The sequence below is a fragment of the Typha angustifolia genome, chromosome 9 (genome assembly GCF_048772165.1).
Source record: "Typha angustifolia cultivar Huaian chromosome 9, ASM4877216v1, whole genome shotgun sequence".
Lineage (NCBI taxonomy): Eukaryota > Viridiplantae > Streptophyta > Magnoliopsida > Poales > Typhaceae > Typha > Typha angustifolia.
Genome location: NC_133247.1, coordinates 3,690,286 through 3,711,576, shown reverse-complemented (window position 1 = coordinate 3,711,576; position 21,291 = coordinate 3,690,286). Strand labels below are relative to the sequence as shown.

General features: G+C 36.6%; 4 protein-coding genes across 5 annotated transcripts; 1 reads left to right on the top strand and 3 right to left on the bottom strand.

The window, feature by feature from the left end:
- Window positions 1-1,578: 1,578 nt before the first annotated feature.
- LOC140767569 (vacuolar-sorting protein BRO1-like) lies at window positions 1,579-4,411 on the bottom strand. 2 transcript variants are annotated; one of them, XM_073107534.1, is made up of 3 exons: window positions 4,100-4,411; window positions 2,326-2,958; window positions 1,579-2,139 (listed from the first exon to the last, which is right to left on the bottom strand). In XM_073107534.1, the coding sequence occupies exons 1-3, from the start codon at window positions 4,109-4,111 to the stop codon at window positions 1,696-1,698; spliced, it is 1,089 nt and encodes a 362-aa protein (XP_072963635.1). In that variant the 5' UTR covers window positions 4,112-4,411; the 3' UTR covers window positions 1,579-1,695. The 2 variants fall into 2 exon arrangements, with proteins under 2 accessions (XP_072963635.1, XP_072963634.1); XM_073107533.1 differs by lacking the exon at window positions 4,100-4,411 and having other exon boundaries at window positions 2,326-3,346.
- A 1,091-nt stretch (window positions 4,412-5,502) lies between these two features.
- Window positions 5,503-7,158, bottom strand: LOC140767643 (vacuolar-sorting protein BRO1-like). The gene is made up of 2 exons (XM_073107638.1): window positions 6,468-7,158; window positions 5,503-6,294 (listed from the first exon to the last, which is right to left on the bottom strand). The coding sequence occupies exons 1-2, from the start codon at window positions 7,122-7,124 to the stop codon at window positions 5,854-5,856; spliced, it is 1,098 nt and encodes a 365-aa protein (XP_072963739.1). The 5' UTR covers window positions 7,125-7,158; the 3' UTR covers window positions 5,503-5,853.
- A 2,215-nt stretch (window positions 7,159-9,373) lies between these two features.
- Window positions 9,374-11,953, bottom strand: LOC140766716 (vacuolar-sorting protein BRO1-like). Its single transcript, XM_073106290.1, has 2 exons — window positions 10,767-11,953; window positions 9,374-9,808 (listed from the first exon to the last, which is right to left on the bottom strand). The coding sequence occupies exons 1-2, from the start codon at window positions 11,400-11,402 to the stop codon at window positions 9,380-9,382; spliced, it is 1,065 nt and encodes a 354-aa protein (XP_072962391.1). The 5' UTR covers window positions 11,403-11,953; the 3' UTR covers window positions 9,374-9,379.
- Window positions 11,954-14,412: 2,459 nt separating this feature from the next.
- Window positions 14,413-20,467, top strand: LOC140766715 (DNA (cytosine-5)-methyltransferase DRM2-like). The gene is made up of 9 exons (XM_073106288.1): window positions 14,413-14,774; window positions 14,925-15,090; window positions 15,203-15,325; window positions 16,043-16,139; window positions 16,258-16,304; window positions 16,495-16,608; window positions 17,228-17,327; window positions 18,976-19,085; window positions 19,175-20,467. Exons 2-9 carry the CDS (start codon window positions 15,088-15,090, stop codon window positions 20,351-20,353), a joined length of 1,773 nt encoding a protein of 590 aa, XP_072962389.1. The 5' UTR covers window positions 14,413-14,774; window positions 14,925-15,087; the 3' UTR covers window positions 20,354-20,467.
- The last annotated feature ends 824 nt before the right edge of the window (window positions 20,468-21,291 follow it).

Genomic DNA, 21,291 nt, shown 5'->3' with positions numbered 1-21,291 from the left:
TCAGTTTACTTTCTTTGTAACTAAGGAGGTCATGAGTTCGATTCCAACTCCAAAAAATATTATGGAGAAATTATTTGGTGGCTTGACTTTATTCCGTTGATGGCTCGGCAGTGTCAATTAACTTTGACGGAATAGCTCAACAGCGTGTGGGTTTGAATCAGATTTTAACAGCGTTTAGCTCAGAGTAATTGTTTGACGACACATATGGCTTAAAACTTGGATAAGTAGTTAAAAATTTAACGGGGCTAAGTGCTTTTATATCTAAGGAGGGTTGACCCTTTAGACTATATCTAGCCTTCAAGCTCATAAATGATAAAAAAAAAAAAAAAAACTCGAGTAGTCTTCTAATTTATCCTTTTTAAATAAATTAAAAAAAAATCTAAAGCTCCGTCTAAGTGAATATTCTTATATAATTTAAATATTTCTGAATGTTCTAAAATTGTTTTCAACCTTAACCACATTATTCACAATTCATTTTTTTTTAACCATTGCTAAAACTCTTCAATGAGCACAGTAATAATAACAATGATTTAACTTTTAAAGAATGCAAGAAATTTTTAGAAATTAAATATAACTTAAGGAATTTTAAGTGTAATAGATATAAGTGGGGCCAATTGCGAGCAAAGAGGCTAAAGTTAATTTGGATGGTCACCCAAGTCATTACCTTATAAATTATTTATGAAGTAAATAACTTGATTATAAATTTATAATTCTTTGGATACATAGGGATGAACATAAGGGAGAATGCATTGAGGGCCTTTTCATCTTATAAGCAGCCATTAATAATATAAAATCTTAGTCAACGTAAAGTTTTTATCGTGATTTTAAATAATATTTATGTAATTGAGGTTCAAAGAGATGTTTGAATTTTGAACAAGAAGAAAACGATTAAATTTAACAATTTTTATATCGTAAAAAGTTCTTATAGGAGTACTACCATTAAAACAAGTTTCAAATTTGCATATATTAATTAATAGTATCCTTATTAATATCACACTTTATGAATACTATTATCATTATAAGCTCTTGTTCACTTGTTGTCACATTACTTTATAGGGTTAACTGCTAATTTTTTTATTATAATGAATAAATCCTATCATATGGATATGCCTCATATATTTTATTTTTAATATCTCATTAAATTTTTAACTAATAATAATCAAGAGAATATAGAATATCTTGATACCCTTAAGGAGAAAGTTTTTGAGATATTAAAGATAAAACACAAGGGATTGAATGATATAATAGGATGTGACTGCTAATAAATATAAAACACAGTGTGCTTTTAATAAACTTTCTGAAATTATATGACTCAATGCGAGAGTCAAGGCTTTTTTGGTGGTCAGACAGGGATCATTACTTGGCATCTAAGTTTTTCTCCCAGAGGAGTTGAATTGACTAAGAAGTTTACTAAGAAGTTGCAACCTCACACTTTGACAGAGAAATAAGAAGGTAAACAAAAATAAATGGTCCGCAGAGACTTTGATCCTCCATCGACTCGTCCACGTCCTTTTCTTAAGATTTTTCTTTCTCTTTACAGCTCATAAGCTCATATACTAATTACAGGCAGCAAAATAAATATATATATATGTACAAAAGTTGAAGAAGTGAACCAAAACAATGCACAAGCATGACAGTAAGTGGACGTGAAACCTATGCAAACAAAAGGGCAAGATTTTCTTTTGCTCAACTATGTCAGTAATCCATTGCATTTGTAATCAGAGCTTCTGTAGGCGTAGACAAAGCCAGAGAATCAGCAGCCGGTAGATCGATCAAGGAACTCTCGGTTGGAACCCGTATGCTATAGATCAGAACATTCTCCCGGATGGCCCTCTTGAGCTTTAATGTCATATTCTCCTCTAATCTCAAGGCAGCATCGATGAGAGACGAATCAACTCCCTTGGCAATGAAACTCTTGGTAGTATTAGATAGCCTACTAATTCCGGTCCTTAGCCGAGCTATTTCCTCTCCGATTTCTTCCTCCTTGTGGAGTTTCAACGAGTAATGATAGCAAGCCTCAGCATAGAATAGAGAAGCCTTGAGCTGCAGATGAGATACCCACGCCTTTCCCAAGTGTTTCTTAACACGTGGGGGAGAAGTATTAAGGGTTTCATAAGCTTTCTGGTAGCGGAGGCCAACCTGAAAAATTGCATCCATGTTATCTAGCAGAAACGTAAACAGAATTATTTAATAAACTATATATATATATATATATATATATATATATATATATATATATATATGCTCAGTTGTAATGAATTAAGGAGATATCAATTTTAATTTGCAGTTTAGTTTCTCTCCATTGATCATTGAAAAGAGACGCACCTGCCGAGCCACCATCGAGCAACACGTCGGCGATTTCTTTGTCTGGACCGCTAGCTTGAAGAAGCACTCCTCGGCCTGCGCCAGCATAAGCTTCTCCAACACCACCGCGGACTCCGGGGATAAATCCACGCTCGCCCACAAGACCACCTCAGAATCCAAGACGTGCTCCTTTAGAAACTTAAACGCCCCCGCCGACCTCTGGAACGCATGGCACGCCTTCTTGATCCTCTTCATCGAGCTCCAATCAGCCGCCGCCATCTGCGAGTAGAGGGCTGCAAAATTGAACCACACAGCCGCCTTCTCGAATCGGATGGATGTATGCGTCTCCTCGTTCGACTTCCAGAAGGTGAGAAGATTACTGGGCTTCTTGAAAGCGTCATGCCAGGTGAAGGAGAGAGACTCGAGGCCGCAGCGCTGCAGGGAAACGGTAAACGTGGGCCCCTCGAGGGTGGAAAGGGATTCGATGTATCCGCGGTAGGATTCCAGTCGCTCGACCAGGGAGGAGACTGAGGTGTCGGCGAGGGGCTTCTCGACCTCTAGGCGCTTGATTAGGGAGCAACGCAAGTCGTGGCTTGCATTGACAGCTCCGCGAAGAAGGTTGGAGGAGATGGGAGTCGTCTTCTTCTCCTTGACCTTAAGCATCCGTGATTCCATGGATAAACCCCGCCGGAGATGAACGAATGAGTACTTGAGATTAGCTTTAGAGGCTCGGCAAGGGACGGTGGTTTATATAAACGGAGAAGGAAATAGAATGACGACAGGGTTTATGAACCTATTATTTTAATATTTGTGTAGGCTCAAATATGACAAACCGTGTTGGTTCCCGTTTGATAAATACACCCTTCGTTTTAGTACTTATAAATTACACTTTTATTCTATAATTATACTTGTGGTTCCAGGCTCGACAGGGTTTATGAACCTATTATTTTAATATTTGTGTTGGCTCAAATAGTCAAATTTGAATACCTTGTGGTTCCAGTTTGATAAATACACCCTTCGTTTTAGTACTTATAAATTACACTTTTATTCTATAATTATAGTAAAAATACAAATAATGTAAAGAAGACCGGACAACATCCTAAGTTAATTTTAATTTAATAAGCAAATGAGAAAATAGAATACAAATAGAATTTTTTATCAATTTTAATTGATATATATTTTTAAATTATTTCATATTGCATATATGACCATTGAAATTAAACAGCAATAGTTTAATTCGGATCCTTTGATCTTGTTAGATTGTTTGGACGAGTCTTTGATTTGTCTCACATCTCTTTGAAAGGCTTAATTTAATTCTATAATTAAGTAATCTTAATAGAGTGTAAGGTATTATATTTATTTTAGCAAATAAAAGATTCTATTTATAAATAATACCTTTGCAATTTTCTCTGGCATGTGGTTGTTGTCAAGTTAAGGGCTCTCAACCTTATTAACTGATAATTGTAAAGTTGATAAGTATTATACTCTTAGCACGGTGATGTGGTTAACTTAGAGAATCGGTTCGATAAACATAATAACTTGGAGCAATATCTCGATGTAATTTAGATCAAAATAATAATTCAGTAATACAAACAACTCAAAGCCTAGATTATAGGGCTTAGCATATTAGGCAAAATTTAGTATGACCTAAGTGCATACAAACTCTGTATCTAAAAATAATTGACTCTAAACCCATATCTAGATTTTGACTCTTGAATATCCCCATGCCAAAGACTCGAACCGGTTGACCTAACAACTTACCTGCCTTTAGTAAATGATAAAGAAAAAAACTCACCTGTGTCGCCATCTAACTTGGAGCAAATTGCCGACGGTTTCCCCGTCCCAACGGCCTTGTCGAAGAAGCCCTCCAACCTTCTCCATCATCCTCACGGCACTCCGCCGAACGCCTGTTTCGATCCATCGCGCGCTCCTTCGAGAAGCCAAACTCTCGTAGCTAGCGAGATTCGAGGAGGTAGAGGGAGTTGCTGTAGGAGAGGAGGAGGTCGCGGCGGAAGGCGATCCATTCCGTGATTTGGTGGAGGATGGTGGATTACTTCTTCTCCTCCTCCTCCTCTTCTCCTCCTCCTCGTCCTCCTCCTCCGGGATTGAGAGCATTGACCTTAGTCAACAGAAACTTTTCACAGTTTTTATCTGGTAAAAGAGTTCTTATAGGAGTACTACTATTAAAACAAGTTCTAAATTTGCAGACATTAATTAGTAGTATCCTTATTATGAGTACTATTATTATTATAAGCTGTTGTTGTCTTTACTCCATGTGGGTAACTTATATTACTATTATTATTATTTCTACATTTTTAATATATTCTTAATTAAATTTCATTTCTAATTTTTTTTTCCGGTCGTTATAACTTATTTTTCGGTAAATATTGTTAGCTAGTTAGTACCCTGCAACATGATTAAATGATATGTTTGTGATTTGAAAAAGTAAATGATAGACTCATCTATGTTTCCAGATAAATTTTAAGAAAATTTATTAAAAATGTTCTACATTTTAATTTTATTCATAATAAATATATCCTATCGTATGGATATGCCTCATATATTTATCTTTTTAATGTCTCGTTAATTTTAGCTAACAATAATCAACTGAGTATAGAATATTTCGTTACCTTAAAAATAAAAAAGCCTAAATACTCCTAACTTAATATTATATTTTGATTTATTTTTACTATTATTTTAAGGATTATTTGCATCGAAAATTTACTTGGTTTTTTATTTGATCAAATAGGGTCGTTTAAAATTTCTCTTGCACTTAAACTGTTTTTTCTTACTTTTCTTTTTAATTTTGTCTTTTCTGTCATTTAATACCTCATTAAATATTGACAGAAAACTATAAGAGAGAGAAATGACTCGTACTCATCTTCTGCTTTATTTTCTTCATCTTCTATTGTTGCTAATTCTTCTTCTTCTACTACTACTTTTTTTATTTCTTAATTCTTTCTTTTCTTTATACAAATATCTAATTACTATTTAATTTAATAAAATAAAAAATTAATTAAAAATAATTTAAAGTATGAATTCTTCGTTCGTGCCTTGAGCCTTAATTTATATTATAACGTTCATCCGATTGAATGTAGCTCAAATACATCACACTTTGACAAAGAATTAAAGAGGTACAGAACAATCAAAAGTTCCACAAGACAGGAAAACTCGATAACACTTAGAGATCAATGAGGTCTCTCACAAAAAGACCAAACCAATAAGCATTCTATGCCACAGCATAAAAATACTGAACAAATCAACCCGTGACATCCACTCCACCAAATTGTCTCGCTACGAATTGAGCGGTACATGCAACTCAACCATCGTGTTACTACGAATGGGGGAAGTCTAACAACACACGAGAAAGGGGGGAGACCCCTTTCCTCACCACGCCGGCCGGAGACCTACTCCGACAGACGACAGTATACCAGAAAAGGTATAAATACACCAGCACAGACATGAGATATTAACGGAACACGAAACCTATCAAAACAAAGGCGGGGGGAATAAGAAAGAGGATCGAAACCTTGTTTTTGCTCTACCATGTCAGTATTCCATCGGATTTGTAATCAAATCTTTAATAGGCTTAGACGAAGCCAGAGAACATCCGACCGGTAGATCGGTCAAGGAACTCTCGGTTGGAACCCGCATGCAATAGATCAGACTATTCTCCTTGTTAGCCGCCTCTAGTTTTGATATCATAATTTTCTTTAATCCCGAGGCAACACCGATGAGAGACGAAGCAACTCGCTTGGGAGTTCTCTTGGCAATATCAGACAGCGTAGTAATCCCGATCCTTAGCCGAGCTATTTCCTCTCCGATTTCTTTGTCGTCGTGGAGTTTCAAAGAGTAGTGATAGCAGGCCCTAGCATAGAATAGAGAAGCCTTTAGCTGCAGATGAGATGCCCATGCCTTGCCCAAGTGTCTCTTAATATGTGGAGGAGAAGTATTAAATGCTTCATAAGCTGTCTGGTAGCAGAGGCCAACCTGCAACAGTTGCCAAAATAGTACTCCGATCAACTTAAGGACTAGAAGTAGAAAATTTGTCGTGCATGAAATCTAGGTTCTCGCCGAAACGTACGCAGAATTAATAAGTACAGAAGAGAACCCTCGAGAATCCAAACAAACAAGTTAGGAACTGACAGTGAAAAGATACGCACCCGCCGAGCCACCTTCGAGCAGCCCTTTGGCGATTTGTTTGTCTGGACCGCTAGCTCGAAGAAGCACTCCTCGGCCTGCGCCAGCATAAGCTTCTCCAACACCTCCACGCACTCCGGCGACAGATCCATGCTCTCCCACAAGACCACGTCAGTATCCAAGACGTGCTCCTTTAGAAACTTAAACGCCCCCGCCGAACTCTGGAACGCATCGCACGCCTTCCGGATCCCCGCCATCGAGCTCCAATCCGCCGCCGCACCCATCTGCGAGTAGATGGCCGCATAATTGAAAAAAACCGCCGCTTTCTCGAATTGGATGGATGTCTGCGTCTCCTTGTTGGACTTCCAGAAGTTGAAAGGATTCCTGTGCTTCTTGAAAGCGTCATGCCAGGTGAAGGAGAGAGACTCGAGGCCGCAGCGCTGCAGGGAAACGGTAAACATGGGCCCCTCGAGGGCGGAAAGGGATTCGATGTACCCGTGGTAGGATTCCAGTCGCTCGACCAGGGAGGAGGCTGAGGTGTCGGCGAGGGGCTTCTCGACGTCTAGGCGCTTGATTAGGGAGCAACGCAAGTCGTGGCTTGCATTGACAACTCCTCGAATAAGGTTGGAGGAGATGGGAGTCGTCTTCTTCTCCTTGACCTTAAGCATCCGTGACTCCATAGATAAACGCCGCCGGAGATGAACAAGTGAGTACTTTGAGATTATCGCGCTCTAAAGGCCCTGCGAGAAACGGCCGGTTTATACAAACGGAGAAGAAAAGTGAACGATGACAATTTTTATATTGGTGAGATGTGGCTTGGTTCTGCATTCTGCACGAAGAACGAGAAAAGGGGAAGGGGGGGTTTATGAACGTATTATTTATATGTCGGCGAGATGTGGCTTGGTTCGGTACGCGACGCAGTAAGCCGTAACCGGGTTTATGAACCTATTATTTTTTCACTTGTGTTGGCTCAGCTTTGTGCAAATCTGGTGTCCTAGTTCGGTAAATTCTCCCTTCGTTTTGGTACTTATAAATTACACTTTTATTGTATAATTATAGTAAAAATACAACAACAAAAAATAGAATACCCGACAACATCCTAAGTTAAATTTAATTTAATAAGCACATGAGAATATTATACAAATAGAATATATTATCAATTTTAATTGATATTTTTCAAACTATTCATATCTCAGTCTTCTAGTATATTGCATATATGACCATTGATATGAAACAGCAATAGTTTAATTCGGATCCTTCGATCTTGCTAGGTTATTTAGACGAGTCTTTGATTTGTCTCTTACCTCTTTCGGAGGCTTAATTTAATTCTACAATTAAGTAATCTTAACCGAGTGTATGGTATTTATTTTAACAAATAAAATATTCCATTTATAAATAATACCTTTGTAATTTTCTCTCATGCATGTGATTGTTGTCTATATAAGGGCTCTCAACCTTATAACTAATTATTGTAACGTTGATAAGTATTGTTCTGACTAACTACTAGGAAGGTTATGAAATCAACTCAAACTCTAAATAATTATTACGAAGAAAATTATTTGACAGCTCGGTGGTTTGGCTAAATAAATGTTACGAATCAAATATTAACTGATCCGGAGGTAAAAAAATTATAAAAATTTAGATAGAGGTAGCCTCAAAAGTTAGGATTTTAATGGTTCTTGTCGAAAGGTGGCGGACGGCCAAAAGTGGTGATGGACAATCATATGATAGGGTAGCTACTGAAGGTACGATGTCCACCCCTGTATAAATAAAATTTCTAACGGATCGAATCTACATACGGATTACTCTGATATATTTGAAATTCAAAATAATAGGATAAAGCTAAGTAAATAACTTGACTCGACTTAATTTATGTAATCGAATTGTAACAACAACTCTACTTGATAAACAGCTCAATAATATAATTAACTTAAAGAAACAACTTGACAAACATAATAATTTAGAACAATATCTCAATGCCCATATCTTAATCTTCGTCTTCTTCTTCCTAATAGGAATCTTATGGGTGCAAGACGAGGGCCCACGCACATGGGCATGCACTTAAACCTATTTTAGAGGTACTTACGACATTAATTATTGCAAAATTAAATTGTATTAAATATTTAGCTATTAAACATAAATTTTTTTAATCTTTTTGAAGATAATTCTCGTTCGGTTAGAGTTAATAAAGTTTAAGAATTACAAGATTGAGAAAATGAAAAAAAAAAAGACAATCTACAATTACCAACGGAATAGAGAATATTTGTTTACCTCTAATTTAATGTTTAAATTTGGTTCATTTTACGTTTTAATTTAATATTAAAATATTACTTGAGGGTTTTAAAATTATTTTACTTATATAATTGAGTTAACTCATCTAATTCTATCATTGTTCGTTAAGAAAATTAGCAAAATAAATTTTCACGCATTATAAAGCAAAGCACAAAGGATTCAACGATAGAAAATTTATGTTTCAAAGCAAGAGTCAACGCTTGTTTGGTCGGCTTTATTGGATTATACCCTTACTCCTAATTTAATCTTGAAAATCGATCCCCTTTTATTTTTACCTTAATTTAAAAAACTTATTCAAAAATATAAAAAAAAATTACACCTATAATTAATTTAACTTCTCTATATCACTATTATTTGTTAAGAAAGTTATCAGCAGAATGTTTTTTGAGACATTCAAAGTAAAACATAGGAACTAAAGATGAAAACATTGAGGAAGACGACTGGAGTCTTTAGTAACCTCTTCTCTCTTCCATTTTCTATTTTTTTTTCTTTTCTTTTTTTCTTCACACATAAGAAGATAACAAATAAATCTATAAATATACAAAAGGTAAGGTTAGTTATACCCTTCTTCTCAGGAACCCAACCCCACCACCACCACCACCACCCCCCCAAAAAAAAAAAGAAAAGAAAAAGGGGGAGTACCTTAGCTCTTCTTGTTGGCATCTAAAATTTCGTCCATAGGAGTTGAATTGGCCAAAGAAGCTTCGGGTATTTCAACTAAAGAGCTTGCGTCTGGGATCCTCATATAATATATCTGTTTATTTTCTCTGTCAGCCTTATCAAGGACGCATCTCATATTTTCCTCTAATCTCGAGGCAGCTCTGATGAGAGTCGAAGCAACTCCCTTGGCAACTTTCTTGGCCTTGGATAGGTCACTAAGTCCAATCTTTAGTCGAGCTATTTCCTCTCCGATTTCTCCTTTCCCATGGAGTTCCATGGAGTACCAATAGCAAGCCTCTGCTTTGAACAGAGCTGCCTTGAGTTGGACATGAGATACCCAACTCTTATCCAAGTGACGGTCGAGTGGAGGAGAAGTAAGGGCTTCGTATGCTTCCTCGTAGTAGAGGCCAACCTGCAGCATTTGCCCAATGTGCATTTAGAGGTGCAAAGAGCTAATAATTAATCTACGAACCATTTAGAGGGGCAAAGACAAAGACACCCTTGATCTTTTTATGGATCTATTTTTACACCCTATATAAATAGTTAATTTGGTTGATTGTATTTTATCCCTCTATAGTTTGACTAAAATATAGTTGTATTTTTTTTTTCATTTTTTTTCACCATGTTAGATTCTGAATTTAAAGATCTTAATTAGAGAGAAAATTACTGAGAAAACATAATAGATTTTTCATACATCTAAAATAATATTAATAAAATTTAGATAATAAAAATAAAACAAAACACACACACACACACACACACACATATATATATATATATATATATATAGATATATATATATATGTATATATTTATTTATTTATTTGTTTATTTAAAATATTTACCATATCTTTCTGATTTAAATTTAATTATTATTAATTTAGTTTATCCAACTCTTTTATCGCTAGCTAAATAATTCAATAAAAACTATTAATTTATCTCTTAATCAAACGGTTTAGATTAAATGATATGAAATAAAATTAATTGAAAGTACCGGCCATATTAATCAGAAGTACCGATCACTTTTCTAAATTATAAAAATAAATTAGTCATATTTTTTTTCTCTTAACTATCTATTTTTTTAATAAAAAATAATAATAAATTAGTAAAATTTGACACTCCTAAATAGGAAACCGTTGTAAGAATAAGTAATAAGAAAATACTTAAATTATAATTTTTTTTATCGATTAATCTAGTCACATATCTAAAATATTTTATATACCCTTTAATTTATTAAAAGATAAAAATTACTTTCAATAACTAGCTTGGTTAGTATGGAATCTTTGCTCTCGTCGCTGACAAGCCTCTTCCAATGTTTAAATTGAGAGTACACAGTGATTTTATCAAACCAGTGGTGGTTAAGACTTCACCTTCCTCGCCACCTTGGAGCAAATCCCGGGCGTCTTCTGAAGCTCGACGGCCTTCTCGAAGTAGCACTCCTGCGCCTGCGCCAGCATAACCTTCTCCAGCAGTTGCACGCAGTCCGCCGACAAATCCACCGTCGTCCCTTCGGCCAACACCTTCTCCCTCACGTGCCCCTCCAAGAACTTAAGCGCCCCCGCGGCGCACTGGAACGCGTTGCACGCCTTCCTGATCCCATCCCCCGATCCCCTCTCCTCCCCCGCCCCGATCTGCGAGTAGATCGCGGCGACGTTGAACGCCGCCGCCGCCACCTCGAAGTGGATCGACCCCTGGGTCGCCGCCGAGCCCCCGAACGCGTCGTGCCACGTGAAGGAGAGGGATCCGATCCGGCAGCGCTCGAGGGAGATGGGGAAGTGCGGCGCGAGGAGGGAGAGGGAGTTGTAGTAGGAGACGACGAGGTCTCGGCGGAGGGAGAGAGAGGACGGGGGATTCTCGAGGCCGCGGCGATTGACGAGGACGCAGGCGAGGTCGTGATCGGAGCCGCTGATTCGATCGACGGATTTTGGGAGGATGGTGGGAGTCGTCCTCTTCTCCGGGATCGAGAGCATCGGGATCGGCGCCATTGGAGGTAGACTTCGAGTCATGGGGAATTTTATGGGCCAATTGAGAGATCGAGTCCAAGGAGGGCCCACACGGAAGCTAGGTGCGTGTTTACCGGTAAAATATTCTATTATATAAAAATTAATTTTATTGTATTGCTTGGATAAAACTAAAGAACATAAAAGCTCGGTTTATTCGGTAATTTGATTAAAAGATAAGATTGCGACATAGAATTTTCTCTTCCAAGAGCAAGGCAACGGCAATATGTATCTTTTCTTGCAAGTAATATTCTAATGGTTTTGATTCTTAGAAATGACAAGATAACAGCATTATATACTTTCTCATATATCAAGATTGACTCCGTCTTTGTTTCAGCAAATAGATCTTTTATTTAATTTTTTTTGACTATGTCTATGAGTCAACTCTTAATGATCGAATTAAATTGGCGGTTGGTTGGCCCTACGGAACCAATTTGAAGTTACACAATTAATGTTAGGGTGATATTAGGAAATGATCAAACTTTAGTTAAAGTATTTATCAAATTTTATTTATACACTATATATTTTGTGCTTACTGGTCTTCTTTTTGTTCTTCCATCATTCTTTTATGAGTTCTTTTTTGGTGTGTATTGCTGTAGAATTTATTATTTGCATGTATTTTATTTTAAACGTATGGTTTCATAAAAAAATACTTGTATATATCCATGAGAAAGATATTTTATACATCATAAGTAAAAATGTAATATATAAAAATATGATAATTACTGATAAGATTAAGTGTAGCACATAGAAAAATAGTAGTTATTGTTTAAATAAAATACTCTCTTACAAACTTGCCATGCAAGATATCCTATATAATCTTACAGTGAAGAGGCACAGCCAGAAATAAAAATAAAAGCTTGTCTAAAAACACCATCTAATTAATCTATCTATCTGAGAGTTATTACACAGACCATCAGTTAATTAAAGTAATTGTAGAGTCACAATAGAATATATATATTTTTCATTTGGAGCATTGGCTTTCTATTTAAATTCTTTCTGAATCCATGTTGCTGAAAAAAGAAGTATAAGCTATATATATATATATATATATATCTCACCATACTTTTGTTGCTGTTCAAGTGGCAAAGTTTCACAATAGAATCACACTTACTAACTAAATCATTCTACATGACTACAATGTGATTAACTTCATCATGAGGACAAAACAAAAACAAAAACAAAAAACCCATGACCGACAGGCATTGAGTTATGAAACCTGTGGATTACTGCCAAGATCTTGTCAAGATATAATGACAGATTCTCTCTTACCCAATCATTGCTAGGTCTTATCCTATAGAATGTGAAAAGCTGATTTGAGTACATTTTGACATTTTCTCAGACTTGTACCTTCAATTCTAGTGAACATTCTTGATCCTGACAAAAGAGAAAGGGGGGGGGGGGGACAAGTTTAAGCTGGAGAAACAAAAGCTATTCTTCTTTCTTATTAGTTTAATTACAGGTGTTTTATTGGTTAGTTCTTGTTGCAGCAAGCTAGCAAATATTATCCAATCCATTGGTTTGAAGTAAACTCCTTTTGTCTTTGCACTTCTGAAGATGTTCAAACTTAAGACATAAGCTCTGTTTGGTTGCTGACATAAAAAGAGAGATAAATGATAAACTTTTACAACTAAAAATGTGATCAAAGAATTATGATAAAAATGCTAAGGACATAATTTTATCATGATATTTTCCATCCTACTCTTGATATGGGACGAGAGATAAATGTTTCTTATCCCCAATGATCATTACATTACAATAAAAATAAGGATAAGATTGGACTATTATTCTTTGTAAGCATGTAAGTTAAATGGGTTGAATAATATATATATATATATATATTAAATATAAGGCATAAAATAGTCTATCATCTTGCGTATATCTTACACTTTTATAAATTTTGTTTTATAATAGTTTTCAACACATTCATTATGAGGAGATTTAGATCTACAATAAGGTTTTTAATCTATATAATTTATCATTAGGCTATTTATGAATATTGCTACCACTATTATGGTAAGATATGAATAGAGTTGTCATTTCACATATCAGCCACATATATCTCGTATGTCAAAAGCAACATATTTTTATTGTTGACCAATTGTTTAATAAAACATATAATACTTAGAGCAATGCTTTTGACACCCATAGAATAAGGACAACAAATAAACACTTTATAACACAAAACATATTTAAAAAGCAAAGTGAAGTATCATCAGCTGAGTGTTGAGTGAGATAAAAATATAATCCATAAAAATTACAGTGTTGTTTGAGTAAATTATGTTTATAATTTCAACTTCTACATAAAGGAATTATTCTCAACTTACTCATATCCTAATCAAACCATTGTTATTGGAATTTAAATTCGATATTATTTATACATTATAATCTCATTTATTGATCTGAACATAATTTTATTTGTGATATAAAAATTTAGCATGTAAAATTTATTTTGAAAGAATAATTTAGAGAATTATAATTATTTTACTAGTAAAAGTAAAAGAAGAGAGTCCCACAAACACTCTATAAATACTTTACAAAAAGTGTTGGCGTGGCATAATATTATCTATTAATAATAATTGTTATAAGATGAAGAGATAAACTATCAATAAATAAAATAATTTTAATTATATTTATTTGTAGAGTGTTTGTGAGCATAGTATTACTTGATGTAAGAAAAACGAAACGAGTTATCATATCATATGTCAGTCATATATCAATCACATGCACAGTACGTGCCAATAGATAGACTTAGTGGTGGCCAGCTGTATTAGCACTAATATTATATCAAAAGAGCAATTTTTTTGACACCCACAAATACACCAAAAACAAATAAATCCTCTTTAGTCCACAAGACACCTCCGAGGAGATTTGCTGCTATCCACTGTGCTATGCCTTGGGTGAGATTTTTGGGTTTCTTTTTTAGTGTCAGAAACATTTCATTTATTCTTATAACACGTGTCAATCATCCGAGCAATCAAGGGACAAGCAATGGTGGACTCGGCGCCCTAGGCCTCAGAACTTCCAAGTCAGGATCTTCTGCAGCTCTGCGTGTATCTGGCTCAGGATCCATTGGGTACAAGCATGTGAGCCCCCCTTGTGGTCCAGTGATGACGATTCGTACTCTCGTGTATATTAACAACCCTGCAGAGGATCCCAAACAAACTCACCTTGCGTTCTCTTTTACGTGCTCTCTCCCCCTCTCGCTTTCCGGCCACGCCCGCCTCGCCTCGCCTCCCTCCTCCTCCTCTTCTGGCGAATTTTACCAACCAGAATAGGAGGAAGGGGAGGGTAAAATTACCGTCACGCCCTTCGAGCCAGTCGCCAAAAATCGAGTAACAAATAATTCTCATGCTCGTGGCGATAGAATAAAGCGAGGTTTTATTCCTCACCTCTCCTCCTTCATTTTTATTTCATTTATTCTCCTTCCTCGCTTTCTCCCTCGTTCTCTCTTACTCTCTCTCTCTCTCTCTCGCTGTTTCTTTCTATGTCCATCTCTAACTCGTTCTTGGTCTACAACCATGGAAGAATATAATCCTCTGCTGTGGTAGTCCGAGAAGCCCTACGACTTCTGCTCCGTTGGGCGTTCGGCGATCGATGTTGTTTGGTTGTCGGAGTGATTTGGATTCTTGATCCGGTAGGCTGCTGCTGTTGTAATCAGAAGGGGGTTTTGGAAGATTCTCGCATCGGAATGGTACGTAAAATGCTGCTCCTTTTCTTCGGTTTCTAATCCATCGGCATTTGCGTTTGGAATTTCTCGGTTAAATGGTGAAATAGGGTTTTGGTTTTCTCCTGGGATGTTGTAGGATTGGACTAGTGACAGCGACGGCGTTGACGAGTTCCAATGGGAGAGCGACGATGCGGGAGAGGACGGGCAGCCGCCGGCTCCCGACGCTCCCACTTCTTCGGAAGTGGGGCCGTCGAAGAAGGTAGCGATCTCTTTCTCTGGATTGGGGGCGTTTCGTTGCGGAAAGTGATTTTTTGGGTGCTAGCTACTTTAATTTACAGTCGATTTTTATTTGGAGAAGAGTGGATGCGAAAAAGATTAAATCGGTCTATTTCCTAACCATTATCACGCCCGTAAATCTGCTGTTCTTCCTTCCTCCTGTTCCTCTTAATCGATGAATATTGTGCTCATCCTCCAATAATATTGGCTGAGACACAACCATGCCTCTCTAGTACCCTTCTGATTCCATTTTTATAAAATTCATACCTTGATATGCACAAAAAAATATACTATTATCTGGAGATGCAACTTTTTGGTACTAATGCGTTCTCCTTTTATTTGGGAGTTTGGATGAAAAAATAGCTTGAGGCATTCTCTTAAATCTACTCCTCCAACCTATGGAGAGAATCTTTCCTCACTTTCTTGTCTTATTGATGGCCTTTCTTTCCCGTTCTCTCCATTTCCTAGAATATCGTATTTTCAGTCTGAAAGTCCCGTTCTTTACAATCAAACAATTCTTATAGAGGTTACTGAGGTACCAAATTTACTTGAATTGTCAACTGTTGATGTGCTTGAATGACATTTCTATTGTAAATTGTTCATAAAGCTGACTCAACTACTTTTTTGTAAAACTTGGTTCTTGTTGAAGTATGTCATACTGTAACATTCTTTCTTGACTGAAATTTTGTATACAATGGAGGATTGTGAGAGGGGAGCATCTCATTCTAATTTGATGGCACATTTTGTCGCTATGGGCTTCTCCGAGAAGATGGTTGCTAAAGCAATTAAGGATAATGGTTTGTACTTTTTTGTGTTGCTCGTATGTTCTTTCTGCATTACTCATTTGTTTTTAGGTCCTACCTTTGCTCCTACCTTGCATCTTATAAGAAGATGCTCTGCTCTGCGAGATTGCAGGAGAAGGAGATTCAGAAGCCATATTGGAATTGTTGCTTACATATGCTGTGAGTATTTGCACCGTCTTACTGAAATTACATATATTAGCGTAGTTATACTATTGGTCTTAGAGCCACGGAATTGAATTCTGCTATATGTTTGACAGTAAGAGCATATGTGGCACTTTATAGTTAGCACATTGAAAGTGTTCAGGCTACAAAGATATATATGTTTTATAAAGCATGTTGCAATGTGCAGGCGATAGATAAATCTCCTTCAGAAAGTGAACGTTCTCCTGGTGTTTGTCCTTCAGGAAGTGATAAGGAGATCTGGGATGATGATTCTTCTGACATGGAAGACTTTGAAGATAAGGTACTTCATGTTTATGCTCTTGGAGGAAGTTATTTAGTATTTACTTGCCTCTTGGAATTATCTTGCCAACGTAATCTGTACATACATGTAAAAAGGTTCAATATTGGTCTGTGAAGATATTCTTATAAGAATTTCTTCTTCAATTTGTTTGTTTGAGCATTTACCTTTTCTGCGTGGTATTAAGTAATTGTTTGCTTGCCTACTTAGGGTGACTTATTTTTGGGTAAGCTAGGATTTCATAAAATATGTTATCCTAGTTTGCAAGTGTTTTTGGTGATGTAAATATCACAGAAGTTATTTAATTCTCCTTTTTCTGCAAGGATGATTAGTAATTAGTCCCTTGCCTACAAAGGGTTCTCCATCTAAACTATGACGGGGTTTCCATACTTAGTAAACTTCTTAAACAAAGATTTTTTTCCTAAAGGCTGCAAATTTATGTTGATTCGGCTTACCAGTGAGAGTGATATACTTAAATAGGTGGTTTTGCAAGTCTGCAACTTTGTGTGCAATCATAGGTATAGATTCAAATTGGCTAGTATTAACTCAAGAAATTAGGCTATTTCTCAAGATCTAAAATAAATTTGTTTAGAGATTTAAATGTTACTCTGATTATTTACAGGATTTTGTTGAAGAATTCTCTGATAAAGATAAGAAATTGTGGACATTAGTGGAGATGGGTTTCACCACAGATGAGGCAGCTTCAGCCATTGATAGATGCGGTACTTTCCTGCATTTAATCATTAGATGCAGTGTTTAAACTTGTCTGCATGTGCTTAATCATCACTTTTTTTTTTGAAAAAAATTTGAGCGGTTAATTTTATTCAATGCTTGACTCCAGTAGAATTGATTTTCTTTTTTAGGACTATTAAATGCTAAATATTGTTTCCACTTTCCAGTCTTCACAATGTAAAACTATGATTCACTTGGCACGAATAGTTATGCTCGGGCATTTAAATATGTATTTTGCTATTTTTTGTTCCTATTTCCATAAAATTTGTTACTAAGGGTTTACTTGTGAATCAAATCTTTTTGTGATACCTATTAAATGGGATGTTGCTGTTGACTAGCATGGTCTGGCTATGTTGGTTATTTATTTTGGGAATAATAAGGCCCAATGAACTATTGTCCATTTCCATATGCATCACTTCATCTTTCTCTGATATATATCGACCTCCTAAACTATGAAAAATATCTTACCCTCCTGACGGTGTCAACAGAAAACATCAAATAATCAATTTACCCTCAACTTTGCTCCTTTTTTCCTTCTAAAATAAGAGTAAATGGTTCATAAAAATGATTACATGACACTCACATGCTATTTTTTTTAATGGAAAGACCTGTTGGAAGGGGTATTTTGGAGGTTTTTGATAGTTAAGGGGATAAATGTGTCACGAAAAATAGATGAGATGGTCTATGTGGAAGTAGTTCAGAAAGTCTAGTTGTAATTATCCCTTTATTTTATAACATAAATGGAAACATAAGATTATGTCATGTTCTTGCATTAATGCAAGTTCTGTTCGTTAAGAATGACTATTTTAAGTTACATGTGGTTGCTTGCATCAGCATATATGTCAACTCTTTATGCTCTGTTCCTGCAGCTTTAATGGATATCCCATTTATTCAACAGGGAGTACTTGGAACAGGGAAAGATATGTCTAATAAGGAAATTCAATTTTTATGTTGTTATTACTAAAACGTCACAAAAATAGCCAGAACTTATGCTTGTAACATAGGTATGTTTTGTTGACCTTTTTTTTGTTATACCTAGGTTCATCTGAGGATGACATATTGGGTTTAACAATCTGAAAAGTTTTGTTATTCATTTAGGTTGATGGAATGGAAAGTAGTCTTTCTTTACTACCTAATTGTATCAGCTTGAATTTTGTGCTTCATTTTTTATTCCGGTAGAAACCTCGGTCCTTCAGTTGATGGCCTGGTTTGCTCTTTTTGTAGTTTTCTTATATTTCGTCTGGCCATTTTTGATCTCCTTTGGTGCTGCTCAAAGAAGATTATCTCATTCTTTAGCACTTATTGAGCAAAGTTTGTCTTTACTCAGGCATATTCATCTACTTCTGAACAATTAAAATGCCCTTCACAAACTTTATATCTGGAATCTTAAAGAGAAGGGGATTTAGGGAACAAATTATGTAAGGGGTACTTTTATCTTTCAGATTTTTAAAATGTTCATGAAATATTTTTGGGGTAATATCTTTTTCATATGATATTAATGTTAGCACTCAGACCTTCTCAATAAAAGTTGGTACTGGGAGTAGCAACTACAGAGAGCTTTCCTGCAAATATATCATACATATATAGTGCTTTATGTAGAATTACCTGGATCTGATCTTATGTTTTCATTTGCCTCAGGTCAAGATGCACCTATTTCAGAGCTAGCAGACTCCATATATGCTGCACAGACGGCAGAACGTGATGGCTGTTTCGGGGAATCTACTGCTTCAAGCTCAACTGAATACGAGGTAACCCCTAAATCTGTGATTTTCTGTTGTGATCAGATTGTTGAGTTTTATGGAATCAGTAAATTCTCATTCATATTTGTGTGCCACAGCCTTCGCAAAGCTATGGCTATAATTCAGTTAGAGTCACCAAAAGGAAGAAGTTCACTGAGAATGGATACAACAAAAGAAGATGCTATCCAGGTCAGAGAGATTCTGTCAAAAAGGTCTCATTTGATGGTGAAATGGTTTTTCTTCCTAATCCAATGGTTGGATTTGGTCTTCCAAATGAAAGGATGCGTGTGGTAAACAGAAGGCTACCTGAGGCAGCTATAGGTCCACCGTATTTCTACTATGAAAATGTGGCTCTAGCACCAAAGGGTGTTTGGGCAACTATCTCTCGGTTTCTCTATGATATAGAGCCAGAATTTGTGGACTCCAAATACTTCTGCGCTGCTGCCCGGAAGAGAGGGTACATCCACAACCTTCCATTGGAGGATAGGTTTCCGCTCATTCCAATGCCACCAAAGGCCATACATGATGCTTTTCCACTGACAAGGAAGTGGTGGCCATCCTGGGATCAGAGGACACAATTGAATTGCCTGCAAACTTGCATTGCAAGTGCAAAACTGACCGAGAGGATCCGATGTGCGCTTTCCGCTTCTGGTGATCCACCTCCTCCAAAAGTCCAGAAATATGTTCTTGAGGAATGCAGGAAATGGAATCTTGTTTGGGTTGGACTGCATAAGGTTGCACCCCTAGAACCAGATGAGATAGAGTACCTGTTGGGCTTTCCCAGAAATCACACAAGAGGGGTTAGCCGGACGGAGAGATACCGATCCTTAGGAAATTCCTTCCAGGTAGACACAGTGGCATACCATCTGTCTGTGTTAAAGGAGATGTTTCCAAATGGTATGACGGTGCTTTCTCTTTTCTCGGGCATCGGCGGTGCTGAGGTAGCTCTGCATCGGCTGGGAATTCACATGAAGGCTGTTGTTTCTGTTGAAATATCTGAAATAAACAGAACCGTTCTTAGGAGTTGGTGGGAGCAGACAAATCAAAAAGGGAAACTGATCGAGATTCCTGACGTGCAGCAAGTCAGCAGTGACAAACTTGAGCAGATGATTAACACGTTTGGTGGTTTTGACCTTGTAATTGGTGGAAGTCCTTGCAACAATCTAACAGGCAGCAATCGCTATAGCAGGGAGGGATTAGAGGGCGAACACTCTGCTCTCTTTTATCATTATTTTCGCATCCTAGATCTTGTTAAATGTATCATGGGAAAAAGCTAGTGACAGTGTAAAAAGAACCAGTTTTCTGACGCTAACTATTTGCTTTTGCTTTGTTAGCATTAGCAAAAAGGTTCCTTTAATTTTTCAGGAGCCACAGAAGGACGCTTTTCGTATCCAATTGTATGTTGCAACAGGCTATTAGCTGACAAGCATCGAAATGAGAGGCTTCTCTATTCAGCCTGCTGTCGCCTTTTATTGTCTTATGTGGTTGTTTAAATGCTTGCTACTTCGTAGGAGACATAAAACTGTGGACAACCTTCTTTTGTATGTGCCACAAAGTTACTTCATCTTATCAATAGATGGAAGAAGATATTGCAGAATCTTATAGGAGAGATTTTAATTACAGTTTTGCGTGGAAGTTCACATTTTATTCGGAACAAAAATGCACAAGGCTGGGGATTGGGTGAAAACGGTATCGGATATGGGATTGCGATTTTCTATCCTTCTTGATATTTAAATTTATATATGCATCCGACTAGTCTATATTAATGTATATTCAAAAATATATCCAAATCAATATATGCATATCATTAATTTAAAATATTATAAAAATAATGATGTACAAGATGAATCTCCAATCTAGTATCCATAGTTATACTTGATGTATCGATATGGATATGTATCTAGCAAAAATTAGTCTACTATCTATATCTAGATCTGTACTCGAAGAAACAAAGATAGGCAATGATCCGTGTAAAGTCCCCCCTTTTTCACCCTGGGTAGGGTGGAAATACACAAAATTGCAGGGAAACTCTGACATAGCACTCTTTGAGAGGAATAACGATATAACGACTCACCTGCTATTCCTTCTCCTTCCAAATCTTCTACCAAATCAAGGCGATAACAGATACTGCTATTTCTCTCTTCAAATCTTCCAGCAAATCAAGGCGATAAGCATCTATAACCCTGGAAAAGTTACAACTCTTTCTTCGAAAGAG

Bases quoted from the DNA above. Each gene is read 5' to 3' on its own strand.
- LOC140767569 (XM_073107533.1), bottom strand. From the start codon at position 2,979: ATGGAATCACGGATGCTTAAGGTCAAGGAGAAGAAGACGACTCCCATC. The intron at 2,140-2,325 runs GTGCGTCTCTTT...GCAATTTTTCAG, and splicing joins GCTCGATGGTGGCTCGGCAG to GTTGGCCTCCGCTACCAGAA.
- LOC140767643 (XM_073107638.1), bottom strand. From the start codon at position 7,124: ATGGAGTCACGGATGCTTAAGGTCAAGGAGAAGAAGACGACTCCCATC. The intron at 6,295-6,467 runs GTGCGTATCTTT...CAACTGTTGCAG, and splicing joins GCTCGAAGGTGGCTCGGCGG to GTTGGCCTCTGCTACCAGAC.
- LOC140766715 (XM_073106288.1), top strand. The intron at 16,140-16,257 runs GTTTGTACTTTT...GCGAGATTGCAG, and splicing joins TAAAGCAATTAAGGATAATG to GAGAAGGAGATTCAGAAGCC. The intron at 16,609-17,227 runs GTACTTCATGTT...GATTATTTACAG, and splicing joins TGGAAGACTTTGAAGATAAG to GATTTTGTTGAAGAATTCTC.
- LOC140766716 (XM_073106290.1), bottom strand. From the start codon at position 11,402: ATGACTCGAAGTCTACCTCCAATGGCGCCGATCCCGATGCTCTCGATC. The intron at 9,809-10,766 runs GTGAAGTCTTAA...CAAATGCTGCAG, and splicing joins GCTCCAAGGTGGCGAGGAAG to GTTGGCCTCTACTACGAGGA.